We start from the raw sequence: 24,244 nt of genomic DNA on the forward strand, positions 1-24,244 counted from the left end.
CTGACTATTTCAGGGGTGACCAACTCCAGTCCTGTAGGGCCAGGTTTTCAGGATATCCCTGCTTCAGAACAGGAGGCTATCGAGATTGCAGGGATATCCGGAAAACCTGACCTGTTTGGTAGTCCTTGAGGACTGGAGTTGGCCACCGCTGCTCTATTTTAACCCATTTGCTGCCTGTAGTGCAGGCCTTCCTGGCAGGAAAAAGGTTCACTTTTGACATATTACAGTGCTTCCCTCTGGCACCGTTTACGCGAAATTGCACACAAGATTCAGAGTTTTATTTAGCTCTCTTCTCCTGGAGTGATGAGAAACAACATTTGTATAGTGCTTACATTTCCCAATTACGGATATCTATTAAACAAAACACTGAATGCTCATGTGCATGTCATTACCCAGAATCCCTGGTTGCAGTAGAAGCATTGTATGGTAAGAGATAATGGGGAAAGGCAGACCCGTCTTTGACATGCAAATGTACCCACACACGGTATTATTTGCGGTCCACAGTACGTTGGAGGTTTGTGTCACATTTTTTACTCACCATAACGTGTTGTGTGTCTGGTTATTAAACAAAACAAATTTGGCCTAGTGTTCTTTATTGCAAGTTGTAGTTGAAAGTTTACAGTTTTCACAGGTCTCCGAGTGTTTTGTCAGAGAGAAGACGCCTGGTTTTGGAAAACCCCGTACAATGTATTTCCATTCAAACTCTCACGGTATCAACACCTGCTACGCCGAATTGACTCCTCAAGTTCAAACAACTCATCTTCCCCAAAATGTTGGACGTGTACACCTTGGGATATCTGCGTGTTGACGTTAAAACCATTTTTATGTTGAACACCACAATAATACATAATCAAAGAAGAATCCACGTAAGCCAATCGTTTTCATAGTACGAAAAAAGGGTTCAAAGGATGGTGATGATACACAGAGTGTGAGTGTGTGAGTAATTTTTTGATATACAGTGTGTGTGTAATTTTTTTCTTTTTTTAATAAAATAAAGAAAAGAAGCCCAGACAAAATAATTTAAGAATGTTCATCTCTGACTTATAATAAATTAGTCATAACAAGTAACACACATTACAGAACAAAGGTATTTACATCATTTTGAGCAAGTAGGGACGTCTCCTTGAACATACTTTGTTTCAAATCCTTACAGGCTGTGCTTGGAGTTAACTCTGGTAATAATTATGCAGCTAAGTGTAACAGATGAACCCAGTGAGAACAAAAAAAAATAATTATATATATATATATATAGAATCGAAAATAGTTGCTAATATTTTACACAGCATCAGTCTCTCAGAATCAGAAATGGAGCACAGAAAACAGATGGCCTGGCTTTCTACTCTAGTGTCAAATAAATTACCACACAAAGAAAATTTAGCTTAACTTAAAATTGCACCTAGACATGGTCTGTGTGTTTGTACCTACTATAAAACTGGATGAAATAGAGGGCTGCTACGGAGAATGAGGTAAACTGAAGACTCTTTACTATGCAGCCTTCAGGGAAAATGGCTTTTTTTTTATCTACTGAGTTCCAGTCTGCACGCCACAGTGATTTTGCTAGCAAAGCGTTTAGCGCTCTTTCAGGAACTGCTTCTATATACACTGTATACTGCGTCAGCAAAAAATATATATATTTATATAAATATAAAGGAAGAGTTCATCCCACCCCCAAAATGTTAGTATTTTAATTTTTTTTTCTATATCGTTTCCCCTACAGCGATAGGGTTGGAGGAGCAATGTGTAGTGTTTCTAGTTGTCGTTTTAATTGATTGGAACCTTCCCTTTCCATTTTTAAAATACCTCTGAAACCTCCTTAAAATACCATTTTACCTCCTTAAGTGTCAATAGAACCCCTCTGTCAACTGCAAAACAAGGTTCTGCAGTGGACCATCGAGCAGGTTCACACCAAAACAGGACAATGGGATTCATCAGCCACCAGGCGCCGTAGTGTTCACCAGGGTTTGTTCTCTTGGCTTGGCGAACTCGGTTTGGTGCCAAGGTTCTCCGCCCCCACCCTCTTCTTGTAAGTGAGGCCAGCCTCACTTGGCCTGGAAACGCGGCTAGTTCAGCCGCAAAGTTCATAAATACTCTTGATTTCTCTCTCTTCAGTTTCGATCATTAGACGATAAAAACGGGAACCGGGTACAGTAATAAAGGTCAGTTTGCTTGTCAGTGTAAAGCGGTGTTCTTCACGAGTCCCCGTCACAGTGCAGACCTGACAGCATGAAGATGCTCAGGAGATCAGTCGATGAAATTTGTATTTGGTTACGGATAGAAATGCTCTCCCCATTTGATCCAAAGTGCATAGTGAGAACAAGTCAATGTCTATTGTCTTCTCGGTTCTCTTGTCCCTTTTAAGCATTCTCCTGAGAACGCAATGTCCTCGGCTGTCTTATTTTATCTTCCAAGAACACCCCACCCACCCCCAAAAAAAATCCCTTCCCGTAAAAAGTCAAGCAGATCCCTTTTACATCAGCCCGGTAAACAAACTTTGCCTGCAAATAATAGTCCCACTATTGTAAAGAAAATGGATAAGACAAACAGTACATAAGATGACCCGACGACTGTGTTGTTGGGCAGTTTGTAGGGTTGACCTCCAACTTCATTGATGTAAAATCCTATTGGGAATATTAATGCTGCCATGCAGAACAGGATCACTGTGGGGAAAAGGGAACCATTAGAACGAGGGACACATTAGAGACACATTCTAACAGGAGACCACCTGAATTAATAACAATGACCAATATTAGTAGGAAAGCTGTGAAATGGGGCACTTTAAAAAGTGCAGTTCCCTCCCCTGTTAATACACACACACGTCAAGTTGCCTGGATGGTCCCCAAGGGACTTCTCAAAGAAGTATAAATGGTTTATTCAAAGGTTAGACCCTTCAATAAACCATTTATACGTCTTTTTATTTTACAAGTCCCATGGCGCGCGCGCACACACACACACACACACACACACACACACACAACATGATTCGGAAGTAGAGCTCTATGACGTTTTGTTTTTTTACTTTAAAAGTCTTCTCTAATATTTTCACAAGGGGGTTTAACTTTCTTTTTTCATGGTTGTATATGGGTGTTGGCCACACTGTTCAGATTTCTTTTTGCCCCATGAAACCATCACAACGCATACATTTTTCTACATATTTCCCGAGATACCTACCATTGAAGGCAGCACTGATACGGTTTCCTCCAGGGGAAACAAAATGGAGGTTTAAATCACGTCACACGCGCTAATAGAAACCCGTGACATCAACCGTGGCTTCCTATAAGCCCACTTGAAGCAGGGGATTTAAATACAAGCGAGAGTACGAGAGGCGCCTTTCCCGGTAAGTATCCCAGGAAGAAGGGTATCAGAGATTAAATGAAGGCGGTTCAGCTGGAAAACTCCACTTCCCATCCATTAAAAAAAGGGGCCGGGCGGGGGCCCAGAGAAGGCATCATTCCTTTCATATAGAGAGAGACTAGCGCTAACTAAACTAACAACCTTCAATGAAGAACAGTGCTAGCAGCGCAGTGACCGTGCCGAACATTCGCTGCACACTTACTGCCAGTGAACGCGATCCAGCGGGCATATTTAGTTGCTTCTCTTCGCCAGTGGGATGCCACCAACAAACCGCAAGTAACAGTCAATGATATGATTCCCATGATGATGAAAAACAGTGTGGTCACCCACTCGGGTGGGAGCCGTGGAGGGATACAGGTCCTGTCACGTCCATGTATGGTCTGACATTGTCTTACAAGGCCAACTGTGAGCGCACCTGGAAATAAAAGATACACAAGAATTGTAACAGGCGGCACAATAAGTTCTCAACACTAAACGTAGCGATTTTGGGGAGCGTTGTGGCCGATGACCATAAAACTAACACATGAAGTAAAAAAAGGGAGTTGACATGCGACAGTGCCCCGACCGGCACTACTGCCGATTAATGAATAACCACATAGGTGTTTTACAATACAATAATATATCATTCAGGAGGCTTCCCATTTAATAATACACAAGGCTTCTGTAGTGAGATTCTTTGTCCTTTGGACAAGGAGACAAGAGAAAGAAGTTGTCGGCTTAGTTTATTTGTGACATTTCATACCTACCGTATTTCCTCGATTCTAAGACGCACCTTTTCCCCCATTTTCACATGTCTGAAATAGGGATGCTTCTTACAAATCGAGGAAATAGGGTAGATATGCAAGCGATGTTTAAATTAAAGATACCCCCAGAAGCTTATACAAGTTTAATTCATATAATGTTAGTACCATACCCACTTTCATTTTGGCTGTTGTGAAAATTCATAATTTTGACCTTTTGAGGTTACCATGACAACATTTACACTGCTCCGGGGAGAACTCCATATTAACCTCCGTCAGAAATGTACAATAAAAATTGTGTTTTAAAAGGACAAGAAGATCGATTTTAAAGAAAGTTAAAAAAAATGTTGATTAGCGGGGACTGCCGCTTTACAGTAACAAGTCACAAAGAGATAAGCACACATTACATCGAAGCACTTTTACAATATCCTGTTACTTGTCTGTTCAATCACGATTAGAAATGCTAACAAGAGGTTATCACTCGAGCATCATTACATGGACTTCTGTGGGGGAAAAGGAAGCCGTCGTCATTTTAGTCAAAAGTCTGATTACAACATAAAAATAAAATAAAAATACAACAAGAATATCACATTAAAAAGGGATAAAGAACTACGATATGTTAAATAGCTCCATTGACAAACAACCACGTAAAAAAAACTATTTGTTTTCTTTCGTATGTGTACACACACACACACACACACACACACACACACTTCTGAATTATGCGAGAATGCGTGCATAATATAGATTATATTTACATTACTTATACCTATCTATGTTATTCATATACATCTATTTATGCTCATTACCTATAGAATCCTGCTCTGTTACTCACACTATCCATTTCCATTTTTTAGTCCTTCATCCTCCATTGACAAGCCACCCCTGCTTTCAGGGGTTAATTAAAGGAGCTGTATAAAACCTCCATGTGTGGGAGGTCTATACCCACTGCTCTTGTCGAAGCGAGGCAACACGCGTGAAACGCGCTGGGCTGAACAGAGCCGCCGAGAGGATAATCAGCTGTGGATGACGTAATCTGCCAACACCATCACCAGGGCAACGGACTGTGTGGAGCAGGATGCCAGCATGCCTAGGAGGGTGGCAGGCATGTCGCCACCCTGCTTGGGAATAAAACTGCTTCTTATTCCTGTTAAACTAATATATTTGGTAATTACAACCTTACTTTGCTTTATTTAATGTATTGAATTAAAGGGTACTTCATACACTATTTTGGTGTCCTGTGGTATCTTCTGCACTCTTTGCTATAAAAAAAAAAACAAGAAGTACCCAGGATTGCACCCTTAACCACCTAAGTGGCCCTGGACGTAGCAACTATCGGGCAGTGCGGCACTCAGGAGGCCCCATGATGTAGTAGCTACGCCCAAAAATCCTGCTCATTCTACTAGGGCAGATTGAGTCCCGTGCGTCTCATTCTGAACAGACGAGGAACGGAAGGGGGATGCCTCCTCCCCTTGTGTCCAGGCATCAATGGCCGAGGCGATCACGACATGTAAATCGGAGTGCCCATGGCACTCTAGCCCCGTGGCCCCTACAACACTTAAAAGGTTAGCAGGAGTGGGCAGAGGCCTGGAACGCTCCAACTCGCTCCTGCCACAAGGCCACCTGCTACCCCTCCACTACATTAAGAAACGCAGCCATTACTGACCTGTCAGTCACTGCTGCAGCCGGTCACGACGCGACAATTAAGCAGCATCGGGCATGAAATCATCCTGGGTGGTGCTGTTGCCAGTCGTGGCAAACAGACAGGTCAGTCAGTGCTGCACACAGACATCAGGATACTAGCCTCCCCAATGATCTTCCAGGTACTGCAGTTGCAAGCCTCTCTTCTCCACTTTACTTTTGGTTGTCTTTGTCTTTTGATCTTGGAATCCAGTACAGTACCATATCTGTCCAACGACAATCATTTCTTCTTGCGATCTCCGGCATACTGCCATTTTCATTTCTTCACCCGTGAGATGTCACAGACTTGTTTGGTTTCAAACCCCTTCCCTTCCTTTTTCTGTCTTCAGGTATTACCCAGTAAACAGCTCTCCGTACTTCTTCGAGTTGCCCGAAGCTCCTGAATTATCTTTGCGGTCAGGGTCCAAGCTTCAGATCAATATGTGAGCATGGGCAGAAGACACTAGTCGGAAACGTTCCTCAAAGCACAGTGGGAGGTCCCCTTGCAAAATTGTCTTGTTTCTTCCAAATACGCTCCATCCCATCTTCCTTCACCTACTGATTGCATTCACAAGGTTCCCATCCATTGTTACTTGTAGGCCATGCCGACTTCTTCTGGTTCCATTCCACTTATCGCAATCATTGCAGCGTTGACGCATTTGTTGATCACTTTGGTGGAAGCCTACTCCTTACTTGCTTAGGCCAGTTCTCGGATTTGCTGCTGGAGGTCTTCTAGACTAGTGGTATAATGTCATCGTCGAATCATATGTGTCAAGTATTCACCGTTGATTGATTACTTCAGCTTCGCAATTCTGTCTTGAACAATTCAAGTGTTGCTATGAAAAGCTTTGGTGACAATTTAGAGGGATCCCAGGCATGTTATAGGCATTCGAGGCAGACATGCATAGATGCAACTATTGCCTCATTACTTTATGAACATTCAGACCATGTTTATCTGACAATAGATGAGCAGACGGTAAAATCAAAACAGACTGCAGTGTGCACATTTCACCCTCAACTGCGGAGCAGTCAGCAACATCAGTGAATGTAGGAAACATACAAGTCCATTTACACATTAAAATTCTTCCCTGACTAGCAACTAGCATATGGACTACGGCCAAGAAATTGGTCTCTAAAGGCATTACGCCAGCTAAACCTGACCGTAATACACACACTAAATTATTATGATTAAAGGGGGTTTTAAAGGGCATGGTAGGTGCAGCGTAAGAGGATCTATTATCCCATTGTTGTTTTAGGGGCTCCTAACTCTTGCAGGGCAATGCAGATCACTAAAGAGGTCAACCACATCTGCAGTTGAGAAAATTGATTAACCTCAACCTCGATCATACAATAAAATGAAGAAGAGACGATGAAAAAGGTCAAATACATAAACCCATCACATTGAGATGAACATATAGAAAAACACTTGAAAGCAGCAAACCTCCAAAGATGCCTTTAGGAGTGTCACGTACGGCACACCTGTGAGAATGTGACTTGTATACAGGGCAAGGGTTAATACACAGCTCTCAAGCAGTCCCACTTTTCACCTTCGCAAACAATATCTCACCTCAATCCGTCTGCATATACCACATGTCACAAACAGCACACAAGTGAGCACATAACAGATATGCAAATCAGAGTTAATACACACGGCTACTCTAGCCCTCTCACCTTTCTCCTCTGCAAGGTACTTTCAATGAGTCAATATTAACCCCTTAATCATTTTCAAATCAGAACTATCCACTGCCACCACCCAAGAAGTTGGCAAATATATATTAATTACATATTATGCATGAGTCGCAGGTCCCTGTTTATTATCGGAAAAAAAACTATGCACTTACACAAAAATCCCTTGTAACAAAATGTGTCCGAAAATGTAAATACTCTCTACAAAGCGTGCAACAGTTCATTCAGAGCCCCAAAGCATCAACTATTATATGTATATACACACACATATACACACACAGAAAAAGGATTACAAGAACATACAGTTATAAATAAAGGCAGAACAGTTTCTTAAAATAACAAGATAAAATATAAAACAGAAGTCCCTATAAATTACGTTACCACAGGGGTGCGAGATTTTCTGGGGTGTGGGGGGCCTGCGGCACTTACAGAGGTCCCACACTCTTCCCCAAAGCATTGAAATGCCAGGGGGCGCACAAGGCCTCTGTAACTCACTTACCTGATCTCCGGTGGCTTCTGGCGATGCATCGCCACGGCAACACATCACATGACGTCAGAAGAGGCCAGGGAACAGGTATGGGGGGGATGGGAGGGTGCACGCAGATGGTAAAATTTGCGCACCCCTGCATTATCATATGCCATAGATTTTCCCCCATAGAGGTCGTAGAAGTCACATCAATAGATTCAGGCGATTATGACAGACGTAACAAGACTAATTATGACTGATTTGCTCCTAAATTTGAGTGACAAATGGATATCTACCCTTGGCACCTCTTACCCAAGTAGTGTGTGGTCTTATTGCACAAATTTCCTTGCAACGATTACAGATATATGGACGTTATACTTTAAGATGGAGGTCATCACCGGACATCCTTAGTTTTAATAAATTAATACTTTGGTGGAATAATTTCTAACCACACCACCTGAAACTTGCAGAACCCTCCAGAGAAGGCATTTGAAAGTACCTCTAAAAGTGTCCAGTTTACTTGGATGTCAGATGGCCATATTTTAATCCCATCTCTGGCAAAACAACGGCTCTTATCTCAAGATTCTATCAGCAGCATACAACACATCTTGTATTTTTAGTAGGCCATAAGTGAGAACCCACCAATGAAGTCCTGTATGAAGCTCTGGACAGACCCAGTAATAGTCTCGACCTAGCCTAAACCCAATATATTGTATTTTATTTTTAAGCAAACGGTAACCACATTAACCCCCGAAGCATCAGATTGTTTAAAATACATAATAGTCCCCACCATTTTCCTTACAAGAAGTTTACTCCATGTTCGTACAGGGCGGAAAATCCCAGGGAGCCAAGAATTTGGCCTCTACGTGCCAAGCACCGATTGCGTGACGCGAAAAGGTGCATAAGCAGTCATTTAGGAGAGAAAACAACCGTTGGCCGGCTGAGGACAGCGGCTGCAGGCGTGCAGAGGGTCAAAAGAGGTCCCATTCACAGCACCAAGTGGGGGGCACTACATGCGTGAGGGCGGCAGTGTGTATGTCTCAAGATACACAGAACTATCATCGGGGGGTGGGTGGGGGTTGTGCCCGAGAGTAGGAACAGAGTCTCACTAAAGATAGTGGCCTCGGTGATGTTCTCCTGAGGCTTCAGAGAGGATATCTTTTACTACATTTACCAAATAATGTGGCCGCTCGGCAGACAAGTGAATAAAAGTTCACAATTAAATAAATTCTATTCTTGGGGGCTTAGCATGGAGAGCAGGGTGTTTTATTGGCAGGTGGGGCTTGGCAGGGCATCAAACACAGTCATCCATGCAAAGGGACTGAGTTAGGTTAAAAGGTTACAAATGTGTTCCAGCGTGTCAACACTTAACAGACCAGGCAGCAAACAAGTCCAGGCTTGTCCAAATCTGATCAGCAAGCTGCACTACTGACCAGCGAGATCTACCAGCAATCCTCCCAACCTTCTTCTCTGGTCACAATGCTGAACTCTCTAGTTTAGGTTTCCAATAAAGCAGCAACAACCTATGTTTTTTTTACAATTATTATTTAAACGTAAATAAATCAGTACATGGAAATATTACTGTATGCTCATTTGCATGTCAGACAAGTAGGCAATCCCGCCTTTCACCACTATTACCCAGCACACAGCACTTCCACTGCAGCAAGCGATTCTGGGAAATGACATGCAAATGAGCACAGTGTCACCTTTTGCTTCAAAACCATTCAACGTGGTTCCCCTATAGGCTAAAGCTTGCTGCATGGTCACAGCTTTGAGCACAGCCAGGGTTAAGATGTATAGCCAGTAAACCCACCCACAAACAGTACTGTACTATTGGATAATACGGCCTGATTTTTATTTTATTTAACTCATTGCCATGTCCAAGTTTTCTTTTAATGTACTGATCTTCCTTTGGTTGCTATAGCAACCATTTAGTAAGTCAAATCCACTTCCTCTTTTGAAACGGGCTCGGACCTTTGGCAACAAAGTGTCACAAACAGCAGACTGACTATTACTCTGAAAGCTGTAGCAATAATGGTTGCACTTAGTAATATCATGTGGCATATCGGCTGCAGCACAAAGTTAGAAGGCGGCCATTTCGCTAGGCACACAATCAGGATTTTAACAGATTTAGAACAGGAGCCCCAAACGATTGCCAGCTTAGATAAGAAGATAAGAATGCAGAACTACACATTGTCACATGACATACAAAAAGTGGGGTGGGGGGTGAGGGGTAGTATTGCTGCTCTAACATCTTTAAAAAAAAAAAAAAAGAAGAAGAATCCCCAAAAGCGCCAGCACCTTAAATTCTGCACTTGAACGCACTCCCATCCAATACATTTCAGGCCTTTCTGGCAGCGAAGAGGTGGATGAAAAATACTAGAATCCCTAACTGAACCTAATTGGGAGTCTAAATGAAAAGCAGTCTTTTCTGGCTTACACGTTCCTTTCTCAACACAAAGGGCTCATTTTATGTCTAACAGATGTTGAGATTGCTTTCAAGATGTTGTAGTGGGCAGCAGCCTCTCAGACAGACGTTCCCTGGAGGTGCGGTGTGGGCTGGAGTGCTTTCAGAAGAACCATACTTCATCTGATTACCTGCCTTGCTGCACACACACCTAGCAAAGTGAATCAGGTGGCTGTGTTATTGTGAGGGGCTTGCCTTTTATAGGGGTGCCTACAGCTGCTAAAGGTGCACTCGCCCACATGCAGATTCTTGTGCTCACTGTACAAATAAACATTGGACTTTGCAAAAAAGCTTTACTGCCAACAGTAAAGCGGCACGGTGCCCCCAAACGTTATAACAGGGGAAAGGAGAGGGTCCTACGGAGCTGAACTGCTCTTTTCGGCTACGGTGACCTCCTGGTTCGTTACATACTTTGTTTTCAGGGTGGGTGCACTTTCAGGCTTTGCTTTCAAGATGGCGTCCGCAGTTATCAAATGGGTAGCTGCAATGTCAACCGTTGAAGCTTCATATTGGTTTATGATTTGGCGACCACTTATTCCCAAAATGGGAGAACACCCAGCACAGAAAACCAATTGTGTCAGGAACCCCCCCCCCCCCCCACCCCCCTATGGTTCGGACTACACCCAGTGCAAATCACGGTAAAGAATCAATTTCCCCCTAAAATGAGCAGTCAGAAATGCAGCTTAAAGTCCACACACCAGGATCTAAAAGGGAAACCTTCAATAACAGAATCCATCCTTAAAATCTCCAGGCCACTGCTATGCAGAACCCAGCAGAGAATATGCAGATTCTCCCATTTACAGCCAGCAATGTTTGCACTTCAATAATCTTTCATTCCCATCTTCATTGTAAAATGTCACAGATTTCATTCGAATATCAACCCAAAAACTCCTTTACAGAAGACTGCAGAGGACGTAAAATAGTCATTTGTCTGCTCTCTATGCCCTTCCTACCACGGCGATAACTATACAAATGTAAGTGTGTTCCAGAGTTTATTCTTCAATTGAAAATCAGAAAAGTGAAGTCCCACAAAGGAGCAGATCTTGGAGAACATTATAACCGGCAAACAATATGTATATAAAAACAGTAGCCTTAGTATCTTTAAATCAGTCTTTCCAAAGCTAAAATATGGTGCAAAGCTCAGTGACCGCAAATACAATTCGTCAGTGCAACAGTCCTTATGCTATTCAGTGAATGGCAAAATGGCAATGTAAAGGTTAATGCATTAGATTAAAAAGAAAAATCTAGAAATCCGTGTAATAGAATGCAGAAGAACATAATGCAGCACTTATTTTATGTTATTTCCGAGATGCGCATGACTGCCGGAGAGAGGAAACCCCCAACGTGAACCTGCTTTAAATAAGAATAAAATAAGGAGTCTATTACTAAATATCCAGAAATCCGTGTTTACGTTTAGCAGTTGTTGGAGTGCATTAAGCCGCAGTAACTGCCTCTCTTCTCTCTACCAAGATAGGATACAAGAAAGCACTTCCTTGCATTCCTGTGCTCCAGCAATCTGCTTAATGGTTTTAATTGCAAGTCTTGTCAATAAATGCTCAGGGCTTTCACTCACCCCGCATATTTCACAGTTTTATTGGTTCTACCGTAGGAGTGTACAAACTAGTACTCCCCTTCCAGCAAGGCTTGCAAAGCTGGCAGTGGATGGGGTTACATTCGTGGATTGTACGCAAGGCCTCCTGGTATCACAACACATTGTGGTTAAGCAACACATGTAATGGGAATGCCTCTGCATTAGATAATGTTGTATCAGCGCATATCACAAATGGTGCAAATGACAGAATGGTAACGCATGCGCAGTGGATCACAACACAGACAGGCTTTGCCAAACCAGCCGAGGCCACTTCCAATTATATCACAGACAAATCCATAACACAGGCTTTGATTGTGCCGTGTAAAAGCTCAGTCCCACTTATAATCGCTTTCATCATTTGAGATACTGAATTGCCATTTTTTCATATTGAATTGCCTTTTTTTCACAGCAAGCCATTTTAAGGTAGACACACACACACAGGCCAAGACAGACAATCCGAGACACACACACAGGCCGAGACACACACACAGGACGAGACACACACACACACAGGCCGAGACACACACACACACACACACACACACAGACCTCGAGTGCAGAATTGTGAATTGTCAATAGCATTCAGCAGCCCATTGATTATTATCTTCTGTTTTTTTACACCGAGTTTCTTACACAAGTGTGCTTTCATTTTCTGAAACACATGCTATTCTGCACATCCCCTGCCAGAGAGCTGGTGTATTATATTTTATATCATATATAATAATATAGCTTCAGTTTTTGACTGTGGCGTAAGTAATCAAGCCAAGGAAACGAACACATGTCGCTTTGATTGAGAGGTATGTAAAGAATCAGCCCAAGCTAGCTAGACAACACCGCTTACGTCAACTTAAATAAAAGCAAATGTGAAATACCATTTTAAGCGCACTCTCACAGAAAGAAATGCTGCTTATTATACTAGTAATGATGGTTTGTAGATGGACAGTAACAAGTCCAACCTAAGTCAGAAAAGCAGCAATCCCAGCTCCTCGCTTTCAATTCATTGTTTTTCTTCAGTATTTGAACCGGCGGTCCACCGGGGCGGATCTGTGCTATTTTTAGCTCTGGGGACCCGCAAGATACTTACAGCCAGTATTCTCCTCTATTTCGGGAAAACAAAATGGCTGCCAATGAACAGGCCAGAATGGTTGCACCGGAATGTAAAACTGGAAGTGTCCAAGGAAACGAGGGTCTCAGAGCTGAAAACAAAACTGTTCAAATCAGAGGGGTCGCCCTGAGCTGAATACCGAGACATTGCTGCTTTAATCTAAAATGGGAAATCAACGACAGGTAACATTTTCCATTCAACTGCAATTTTATCATGGGGGGGGAGCTGTTATTAGTTACAAATATTAAGGCTCTGGACACGTATGGGCCATTTCTTATGTTAGTTGACTAGACTATAAAATTGCCTGTTCATCCTTGTGCTCAGATCTTGGCCAATTAGACCAGGGAGAGGGTTGTGTGTATATTGTGTAGCTCCGTTGGCGGATACTATACATCTAACATGCATTTACCATGACCCCTTGCAGACGCACTTACCACAACACCCCTCTACTGTTTACATTCTCGAGACTTACCTCTTACATTGCAAGCACTTTGGGACAGGGACTAATGTTACATTTATGTATGAAGCGCTTATTCCTAGTATGTCACGTGTGTTACTGCTGTAAAGCGCTGTGTACATGGATGACGCTATAGATATGATTATTTTCAGTATGTTTGTATATTATATTGTGGTTAATTGTCCTATTAGAGAAAAACCCAAAAGATCCAACATAGACCCAACTCCCTTATACAATTCTGTTGGTACTGAGGTCAAGCAGTGATCATACTTTGCATTGGTTTTAACTACAGCCTGTTTTTAGTTAGGTGAAGGTGGGTAATAAGTCCTGTATTTCCCTCTTCTCACACCAAGCTGGACCAACACAGAACTTGTCCTCCTTTGGATCGCTGGTGCTTTGTCGAGCGTTGCCAAACCCTATTCTCCCAACTCCCAAGCCGCTGCTAGGCAAATGCTCCACACAAAGAAGACACTGTCTAGAATATAAATATTAGGAGGTGCTCGGTAGAACTGGATGTTACACAGAACTGGAAGTCTGTAATCTTTTCCGTAGACGATAGAATGGGGGGGTCGTCCTATTCATGCACAAGTACAAAGAAATTCATTATTTTCGCTTGCACGCGAAGGCGTACTGACTCGACTTGTAATAAAAGCTAAAGCTGTGAATTGCATATATATGTTATACAACCAACAAAAAAACACACATTTAAAAATATATTTATATATATGCTCATTCAACGCAATGCCACCAGAGTCTTATATTTTCCTCTTTTCGTGACAAAAAAAGGATATACTTTTTGTCCGTAGTGCAAGTTTGTCACCTTAAAACCGGCTACAACTGCGAATAGAAAAAGGATTTTTAACCTCTCCCTGGTCACTGCACCTTTGGAATAAAGGGAGACACATTTTACCTTACTGCAGGTCACAATAAAAACTTAAAGGGATATTTTTTGTCTGCGGTTCTCTTTATTCCACTGGGAACACTTGACTTTCACAAAGACCTGGCTACAAGTCTTCAAAGTCACCAGGCAAATGTGATACCAGTAATTTGATTATTATGCTGAACAGCAAATCTAAAGTGGCTTGTGTAAAGTGGTGACCGAGTATGGACACGGCACTGTACAGGTAGTCCTCGCTATCAAACGCTTTACAATGCAACCCCATGGGTCGTTTTTCGACGCCTGAATGCGTTATCCAACGCTCACCGCCAATGATTAACATGGGACTCACTTTACAACGGTTTCACTATCCAGCGCTATTTCCAGAACGGATTCCGTTGGATAACCGAGGACTGCCTGTAGTGTGCCTGAAAATAATTTATCACAGCCGACTCCCTGGCAGTAGGAAGACCCATGCATGCATCTTACATACAAGATAAGCCAGACCTGCCCATTCTAGCCTTGAAGGAATACAAATGCGATTTACTTTTAATGGCATAGGCAAATTTGGCTCATGCAGCTGAAATATGCAGAAGCCTTACCAATTTTCAGCCCACAAATAGCTGTCCGTCATTGGAAGAAACCAATATTTTGCCAAATAACAATGTTCTCGGGTTCATCTGGCAAAATAATTCTAGAGCATATTAAAAGGTGCATTAAAAGCAAACTTTCAGACAAACATATATCCTCGTTGTAGTGGATGCTTTTATGCTCTTTTTCAACCCTTTCGCTGCCAAAGGGGTTTTATAAAAGACTTGCTACATAACGGAGCAAAGAGTGGCTTTACCACGATCTTTCTGCTCGCCTTCCACTCTCAAATTGAACATTTGCTGGTCCAGCTGCAGTGTCTATTCAAACAAGTCCTCCGAAAACATGGCAGAAGAAAGGAGAAGACATGGATCTTGGGAAAGCAGCAGCGGTAACTGTGACGATACGTCTGTAGGGACTTTTCCGCTCCTTATTTATTAAGGCCTTCAACGGAATGGAATGGGCTGTAGGGTGTCATAGCACACCACTGCTTCGTAACTATGTCCCAGAGTTCTTTATTCAATATCACGTGAAGCTGCTTCCCGGGCCGGAGAAGACAACAGCTCCATTAAAATGAGTAGGACTAAAGTATTCCCCAGTACGGGGAAGCTGCTTCAGGGCATATTGAATAAGGGCCCGAGTAGAGCGACTTGCTCGATTTTGGTATTTGCCGGTAACCTCAATAACCAGCTTCACGATATAAAGGAAAAATGGACCATGTCAACTCAGAAGCTGGTGGGAAAATGAACTTCCAGATGAGAAACAAAAAAAGAATAAGCGTTATTTAAGAAAATCCCCCCCATGGCTTGTATTTCAACTTATTTGATATCAAGTGTACTTTTTTTTAATACAATGCTAGAGCATACTTGATATGCATTTACATTTTGCTCCCTTATGAAAATGTTTTAGCGGCCCAAATAAATTTTAATGAATGTTTAATTAATTTCGATCTATTAATAATTCAGATTTTTATCCATGTGGTGCTGAGCATCAATATATTGCTTCAATGGAAAAGTGTTGCAGTGCCAAATTCGCCTCATTGAAAAGAAATATATAAATGTAACACACAGACTTGTTATCTTACCGGTAGAAATATCCTGCACTGATCTAGGGGTATAGTAAATGAGATAAGAAAAAAAAAAATACACAAACTCCTGTAAAGTGCAAATTGTTCTATGCCAGGGGGGGCTTAACTCCAGCACTCAAGTCCCCCTTCCCCTCAACAGGTCAGGTTTTCAGGAAATCCCAGCTTCAGCACAGGCGGCTCAATCAGAGGCTGAAGCAGGGATATCCTGAAAACATGACCTGTTGGGGGGGGAGGGGGGCTTGTGGACTGGAATTGAGCACCCCCTGTTCTATGCAGTTAATACACTCACAGGTCTCGCCTCCTTTGACAGTATCTATGCCTTCTAAACGGAGGTCATTTCCTCTCAGGTTACAGGAAAGTGCAAACATGTTACTGGCGTTTTTCCCATGAAATATTATTGCATTTTCAGTGCTAAAATCAAAAACGACCATTTCGCTAGAACGCAAAAACGCTGTTAAAACGTGTCATGTTCCCCAAGGATATTCTGCTGTTGTAATCGCGCGGTGAAAAGCACTCGTCATTAATAATATTCCAAGAAGCTTCCTGCTACTGCCAGGCGTGTGTGATAGAGAAAGGATATCAGAAATGTAACTAAAATTTATTTCCCCCTCCCATGCTTTACGTTTTAACCCTTTGGCCTTTAGCTGGGAGAAGTGCACTGTAAAACCCTCTGCTAGAAAAAGGACTTCATTCGGCTCTCCGATCTAAAAAAATTTATATAAATAAAACACGGCGTATGGAAAAAAAAAAAACAAAAAAAAAAAGAAAGAAAGATGTTGCTTGTTTTTACGTAGATAATTGTCATACAATTGTCACACAGTTAAAAGGAGTGCAACATCCTTGGCATTGCACATCTGTAGGCTACGAAGTCAATACGAAGAAATGGACATCCCTGCTTAACAGGTACCGACAGCGGTAGGAAACCACAGCCGGGATGCACTATGCTCCAATGCAGGATACTGCGCTCCCCTCCATCGTCAACTGCCATGGACGTCAATACCCCACATCGGCATTTAGTGAATCGCCCATAGTGTTTCCATTCAACTACACTACATACAAGTTCGGAAGGAAACCCTGTATGGTTATACAATGGGCTCAGTGCGGGCACAATAAAACACTGAGGGGCCTATGCAGAGAGCTGCGAATTTTCGAAATTCGCCATTTTTTGGAGATAATCGCGCAGAAAACAGCAGAAAATGGAGATTTCCGGAAAACGCGCCAATTTTTCTTTTCTATTTGTAAAACTCGCCTCGCGGCTGGCGAGAACCGCAATCTCGCCAGTTTAAAAAATATCCGTATGCAGAGAGGCGCGAACGGCATCTAGCGGCTGTTCGCGCCAATAAAATGGCGCGATTGTCTCCGTTTTGCCTCGCCAAAAAAAACTGCCGCTCGCGGCCATTGCAAAGGGGAAAAAAAAGGCGCGAATTTGTTTTAACACATTTCTGAAGCGCGCATCTCGCCAATTTAAACTCGCCACACGCATCCATGTTAAACATAGCACAATTCGCACTTTTCTGCATATGGAGATTAAAACTCTCCAAAAAAGCTCCTTTTTATTAAATTCGCCAATTTTAAAATTCGCTGCTCTCTGCATGAGGCCCTGAGTGTATGTGCAGTATACATTACTTGCACTTCTCTTGTATGGATTTAGGAACAGACGGGCACAAGACCTTTACACATACTCTGCGTGATTATTTACCCCAGAACTGCACAGAAATGTCATAGTACAGACAGATCACGGTAGGACTGTTAGGATATTTACTAGTTCTATGGAAATCATGCCGTTGTCTGACCATGTAATGGGGAGGATTCACGCGTCCGTGATCTTGCCAATAATATCTGTGTCCACAAATAGGTAATCTATGCGCAAATAGAATCCGTGGACTGCTAAGAATAGTATAATCGCGTTTCTGGGGGGGATGTGCGTGCCTCCAGGTGCCTATAATGCTGGCCTGCTTGCTCTCCTCCCCGAGCACCCTAGCGTTCCTGAAGGGAGTGTTATGGAATAAGATAGCTACGCATTTGCTTTTAGTCTGGGCTGAGGCTAGGAAAAATGTAGAGAACTGGTCGTCAAGAAATGTGGGTTTTGATTTAGTGCTGAAGTGTGTTTCCTGGACAGAGACAATACAGGCCTTGCAGCGCTTGTAATCTAATATTGCCATCTTGCACTTGCGTTTGTTATTCAGACCCCAAGCGTTGCGAGAATCTTTAGGGTAGATAGCTGGCGTTGCGCTGGTAAGCGAGTGTTATGTGCTCTGCTTGTTTGGCCACTGGGGTGCCCGAGAACCTGGGAAGAGAGGGAAATCCTGAGGTAGGCAATGTAGCAATCCAAAGCGAGAGAGGAATAAACATTACAAAATATGGGAATAACGGGAGTAACAGCAAGAACAAGAACATTCAAAACATTAATAACAGTGGTACATGCCCTATCATGTAGCTATACCGGGGACATTTCTGGGTGGCAGGCACCTGTGGTGGCTTATTGCCCAGGTGGTGGTAGGCCCTTAGTAAAGAGGCTGGCCTATGTGGGGACATCTTGGAGTCCGCACCTGTTGAGGTTGACACAACCTCCTGCTAGTTCAGTGGGCTATACGGTAACAGGGTCTCAATGGACTGGGTCCGCTACTGCAAAGCTAGAAAGGTTCTGGTGCTTTGAGCCTCACTGAAGCCTCTATTTTGAGAGGAAGTGAGAGGGGTGACTTGCTAAACAAATTAAGCCTAAACATGCTTTGGGGAAACTAGAGCTCTGGAACCAAATGTGATTAAACCTGATGCTGTATGATGAAATTGGCGGCTTTCTGGCGGCGTCTGAGTGAGTTCGGGCTTGGAGACCGATGAAATGATCTTATATTTACATACCTGGAGCCCGCATCGTGGCCTGGAAGGGCTGCTCTGGTCGTGCCATTTGGGAATGTGAAAGACTGGAGGCAGACACGTCAGTTGCACTCGTTAGGTGGCGGACTAACGAGACCCCCATTTGGAAGGGCCAGCCCCACGCCGGTGTCTGGTCAACCTCACCCCCTGGAGCCACCGGGGACTCTGGACACGCCCAGCCTGCCCAGTAGGTCATATTGCTCTGCCAGGGTCCGTGCCATCCTCGTTGCCCCGTCTGATGGTCATGAAAGACGGAAGGGGTGCCCCCACTTAGGGGGATGTTGATGTTAGTTAGCAGATGTTGGGGTGTCCAAGTACTTGCGTCACCGGCCTTAAATCGCGTCTAGTGGAGAGGGGTCAGCGTAGATTTGGAAGGGGTTTCTGTCTAGGACTAGAGATGGGAGTGCTCGTGTCGCTGATATGACTCCTCCGGTCTCATCTCAGACAGCAGGTGCTTGCGGATGTGTTGCACTATTTGGTTGCCGGTGTAAACTATTCCGGGAGTCCCATGATATGGATATTGTTGTGCCAGGACCGATTGTCCAGTTCCTCATTTTTGGGAGTTGATTACCTCCTCCAGCTTTTCCTCCATGGCAGCAGCCCTGTCGCCCAGCAAGGGAAGTTCTATGTTGACCTCCCATAGGGCTGACTGGAACATGCCACAGAGATTTGAAAGGTTAGCTTGATGGCTCGGGCTCAGAGTCCGACTCAGACGTTGCACCTTGGGAGGCACCATTTTTTGGCTAGCGCTCTCCTTCCACTTGAAAGTCTCCTGCTGTTGAGGTGTTTTGTCCCACCCCCCTCCCCCCTGGACGGCATATCTGCAGCCAGCTGGTGTTGCAGAATCACTCTGACCCCTTCCTGGTGTAATATTAGGGGGGAAATAAGCGCTAATCGGTCCCTGCTTCCAACGGAGCAGAGCTAACAAGCGACCATATTGCTCAACTCCACTCATGTGCCCTTAATAAGCCGATAGCGAGTCATTGTGCTTTAGTTCCTCTGTTACACAAGCAGTAGTGAATGCATTGTCCAAGGTATTGGTCTCTACTGGATAAACCGAGCTCCTACAATATAAAGATAGTGAGTCTCTAAAGCTAATAAGCATACAAAAACTGTTTAGACTGCAAATCCTGATTTATTGCACTATTCGCATTATTTTTATGAGACTGAAATCTGTAAAACCGCTAGGTTGACAACTTATAGGAAACAAATGCCAACTACTTAAACAAGCAGTAAAACCAGGCACATCAAATTTTACTGCATTAAAACAGTCTTCAATTTTTTAACTGCTAGAAGACCACCAAAGTATTAAAAACCAGGTACATCACTGCTTTGAATGGGACTCGAACAGTTCAATTCATTTGTTTGCCTTTTAACATTACACTGCAGCAAAGTTAATTATAACACACAGGTAGATGAAAGCATCAGAGCTGGACCGATATATCAAAGTACCACAGAGGATTTACAAAACATGCATGGATGCCTGTGCATGCAGGGACATGTTAAGATAAATTTTACAAACAAACTGATGTACTTTCTAAACTGAAGTGCTGAAGGGAAAAAAAGGCACAGAGTTCACTCAAGACAAGCAAATGGTTTAAGTAATGACAGAGGTCATTCTAACATTAAAAAGGTTAAAAAGATTACATCTGTCATAATACAACAAAGTGCCTGGCAACTTTGAATACCCATTAAAACAATGTTACAGTGCAAAGCTACGATGATCCAGTCTTGTCAACCTCATTAATGAGCAGGGTTAATTATTTAGAAGGTCTAATATAACAGATCACGCTGACATATTTTTGGCAAAACAAATCATCTCTACCAGTGGTACCCAAAGACGGTAGTGGCGGCTGCCAAAGCCTTCCAAAATGTACCTTGGACGTCTCTCGCCTGCAGTCTGGGCATTTTCTATCACTACTTAAATGGATCTTTTAGTAACAGCTCATATTACTGAAACATATTACTTTTGTATAATCTACCAATGCTGCAATTGAATGAAATGTATGACACTGTTCTCCACTCGCCACCTTTCTTGCTTCCCTTTGCCCGTTTTCTCTTCTGTACTTTGTTTAAAATGTAATCGAATTTGAGAACAAATCTATCTTGACAGACAGGGCTAAGAGGAGGTAGGTGTCTTGTGGTGGGCCTCCAAATAGTTATTAACATTGACGCGCGCGCCGCAATATACAAAAGCTTGGAAACTCTTGCTCTAAAAAAAAGGGTGCCCAGAAATCTTAGCGACCTATGGCTATTTCTGATTCACCTCCAACACTCACTGTACATTCATTTGCAAACACAGCAAATTCGTTGGCAATATATGGCTGTTTCAGATGGCTAAAACGCAATGATAAAAGAGAATTATTGCATGCAACAAATATAAAATAAATCAGTATTGTGGATTAGCATATGAATCATGGGAAGATTATCTACTACAAAGTAAGGGTAAATGCAGCTTGACAAACAGCGACATTTCCCATCATTTAAAATACTGCGCAGCCTAATGTGGATGTTACTATGTAAAGTGAAAAAAAAAAAAACTTCAAGAAAATGAGAACATATGTACAGTACAGTATTGTTAGAAATCGTGGCTGGCTTTAAATCAAAGTAGCTGATCACACCAAGAAATGTGCTTAGTGATAGTCAGTCAAATGTAGCCACTTGCATTGCTTAAAATGCATTACTGTAGTTCATTTGTTTAGATATACGGAGATATCAAAAGCCATTGCTTAGGCTTTTAACATTCAAAAATTAAATGTCCTTGAATCAGAAACAATTACTAGCCTTATTTACAATGTAATAACTTTAAATAATTCAGGAATTGTTCAGGCCATCGATATGAAGTCCCAGGAAAGGAATTTAGTGCATTCTGTGTACTCTACAGTTACATTTGGACATAACTAAACAAGACTCATTCTCTACAGATAATCAATTCCATTTCTTTGGCCGCAAAGAGAGGAAGGGAAAAAAACAGGACATGCTAGTTTTTATCTTCAGCTCTACAAAACCCGCTGCACAGAAAGTTGAAAGAAGCATCAAGTCAGAACTTGGGTCATTTTGTTCCTGCAACTTCAATACCCAAGGGCCCTGCAAAACCTGCGGTCTTGAAGGAAGTTATTTGAACACAGCTTGCATGTAACAGTTACATGCTGACATAACCAACATGAAACAAGTTAGCATCATTTTTATAAATCAACTTCAATATATCTCTACAAGATCCCTCTACCAGCCTTTCATATTTTTAAACAGACTGGAGGTACTGTATCTACCATACAATCCCAACAATAAGGCAGTTTAAAGGTGAAAACAGGAGTGGCCAAGTCCAGTGCTCAAGGGCCACCAACAGGTCAGGTTTTAAAGGATATCCCTGCTTCAGCACAGGTGGCTCAGTCATTGACAGACTGATTGAACCACCTGTGCTGAAGCAGGGATATCCTGAAAGCCTTACCTGTTGGTGGCCCTTGAGCACTGGAGTTGGCCCTCCCTGTACCAGCGTATAAACACACACTAACAACCCCTTCTCCCACATGCTCTCAGCTAGATCTATTAAATCACAAGAAGCAAGTTGCTAAAAGAAAGAGAAACCATTGGAAGTTTGTCGTATATACACACACTTCAAAAACGTACTTTTGTGCGTTTCGTGATTGTCACTCGTGTCCCTTACTGCAATATGCCATGGCACATTTTCCATATTATCAGGTGATCACTGGGGAGAAATTGTAACACTGCACACAATATCCACAAGCCCCAGGGGTATGATACAAATGCATCACATTACTGTACAACTCCTGGATCTCAGTAATACAAATGCTTCACAATACGACCAGCACAGAAGGGGTTACAATTGGGGTGCGATTCCATAGTAGGGCACATTGTATCATAACCCTGTCTTCTCGCTATAGGGTACTTCTGATAAGAGGCTTGCGACAATTGGATTCATGTATTTTCTCCCTGAATTTCATAGAATGATCTATAGGGCACCAAGGTACTCTGATGTCCAGACAGTTTGAGGTTTAAAATGGACAGCACCACTGGATCACATGTATCAGAAATTCAGGCACAAAATAAAGTGAAAGCACTCTGCTCGGTCACACCTTCACCATCATTACCTATCATCTGAGATAAGACTCCAAAAGACTGTTCATGGTCCCCAGGCTCAATAAAGTATCCGGCCGTTCCTCCTGCTCTTACCGTGCACCCCGAAACTGGAACAACCTACCAGAGACTCTTACATCCACCACCAGTTTAAGTTCTTTCAAAACTAAGGCTGTCACACATATTAATCTGGTCTGTAACTGTTTCATACGCCTATAACATATATTATCTCTGTGCATGCAATGTCTTGTATATAATGTATACCCTGTTGATTTATGTAACTGTATTTGTAACCATGTATTTGTCTTAACTCTGTGCCCAGGACATACTTGAAAACGAGAGGTAACTCTCAATGTATTACTTCATGGTAAAATATTTTATAAATAAATAAATTACACACCTACAGAAATCCTTCCAGTGAACAAGGTAGTGAGTGTCAGTTTGCATGCAATACATAAACATCTAGTTAGGGTTTAGAGACCCAAACATGAACCCACAATCACTTATCTCTTCCTTTCGTACCATCACTGTTTCTCCTTGTTTCCCCATTCAAGCCCTTTATCACTGGCTGCTCTTTCCCTCCCCATCACTCCCAACAGCTTTCCTCCCTCCATTCCCTTTAACTTTCCCTACCTCACACCCCATCCCCCTCCTTTCCCCCCCATCCCTTCTATCCCCGCTCCTTTCCCCCATCCCTTCTATCCCCTCTCCTCACCCGCCATCCCTTTCCCCTTACCCTCCTCACCCCCCGTCTTCCTCTCCTCACCCCCCGTCTTCCTCTCCTCACCCCCCGTCTTCCTCTCCTCACCCCCCGTCATCCTCTCCTCACCCCCCGTCATCCTCTCCTCACCCCCCCTCTTCCTCTCCTCACCCCCCCTCTTCCTCTCCTCACCCGCAGACTCCCCCGTGTTGATCCAGTCCGGGTTGGCGATACTGGCGATGGCAAAAATATCCGCGGCCAGAAACAGACATCCTGAGATGATGGTCAGCTTATCCATATCTTTCCCCCCCGCCGCTGGGCCTCACGGTGCCCACTTCCCGGTGAGACGGAGGGGGGGAGATCCCTCCGCGCCAACAACACAATCCCCGGCCAGCGCTGAGAACGGGCCGGACACTCTGCCCCGGAAGTCAAACCCCCCTTCTCCCACTTAGTCCCGGAAGTAAACTCTGCTCTCTCCAA

At 43.1% G+C, this 24,244-nt stretch overlaps 1 protein-coding gene across 1 annotated transcript; it reads right to left on the reverse strand.

Moving 5' to 3' along the window:
• Positions 1-1,016: 1,016 nt before the first annotated feature.
• MOSMO (modulator of smoothened) lies at positions 1,017-24,212 on the reverse strand. The gene is made up of 3 exons (XM_075565982.1): positions 23,957-24,212; positions 3,554-3,766; positions 1,017-2,657 (listed from the first exon to the last, which is right to left on the reverse strand). The coding sequence occupies exons 1-3, from the start codon at positions 24,060-24,062 to the stop codon at positions 2,473-2,475; spliced, it is 504 nt and encodes a 167-aa protein (XP_075422097.1). The 5' UTR covers positions 24,063-24,212; the 3' UTR covers positions 1,017-2,472.
• Positions 24,213-24,244: the final 32 nt, after the last annotated feature.

The sequence above is a fragment of the Ascaphus truei genome, chromosome 11 (genome assembly GCF_040206685.1).
Source record: "Ascaphus truei isolate aAscTru1 chromosome 11, aAscTru1.hap1, whole genome shotgun sequence".
NCBI lineage: Eukaryota > Metazoa > Chordata > Amphibia > Anura > Ascaphidae > Ascaphus > Ascaphus truei.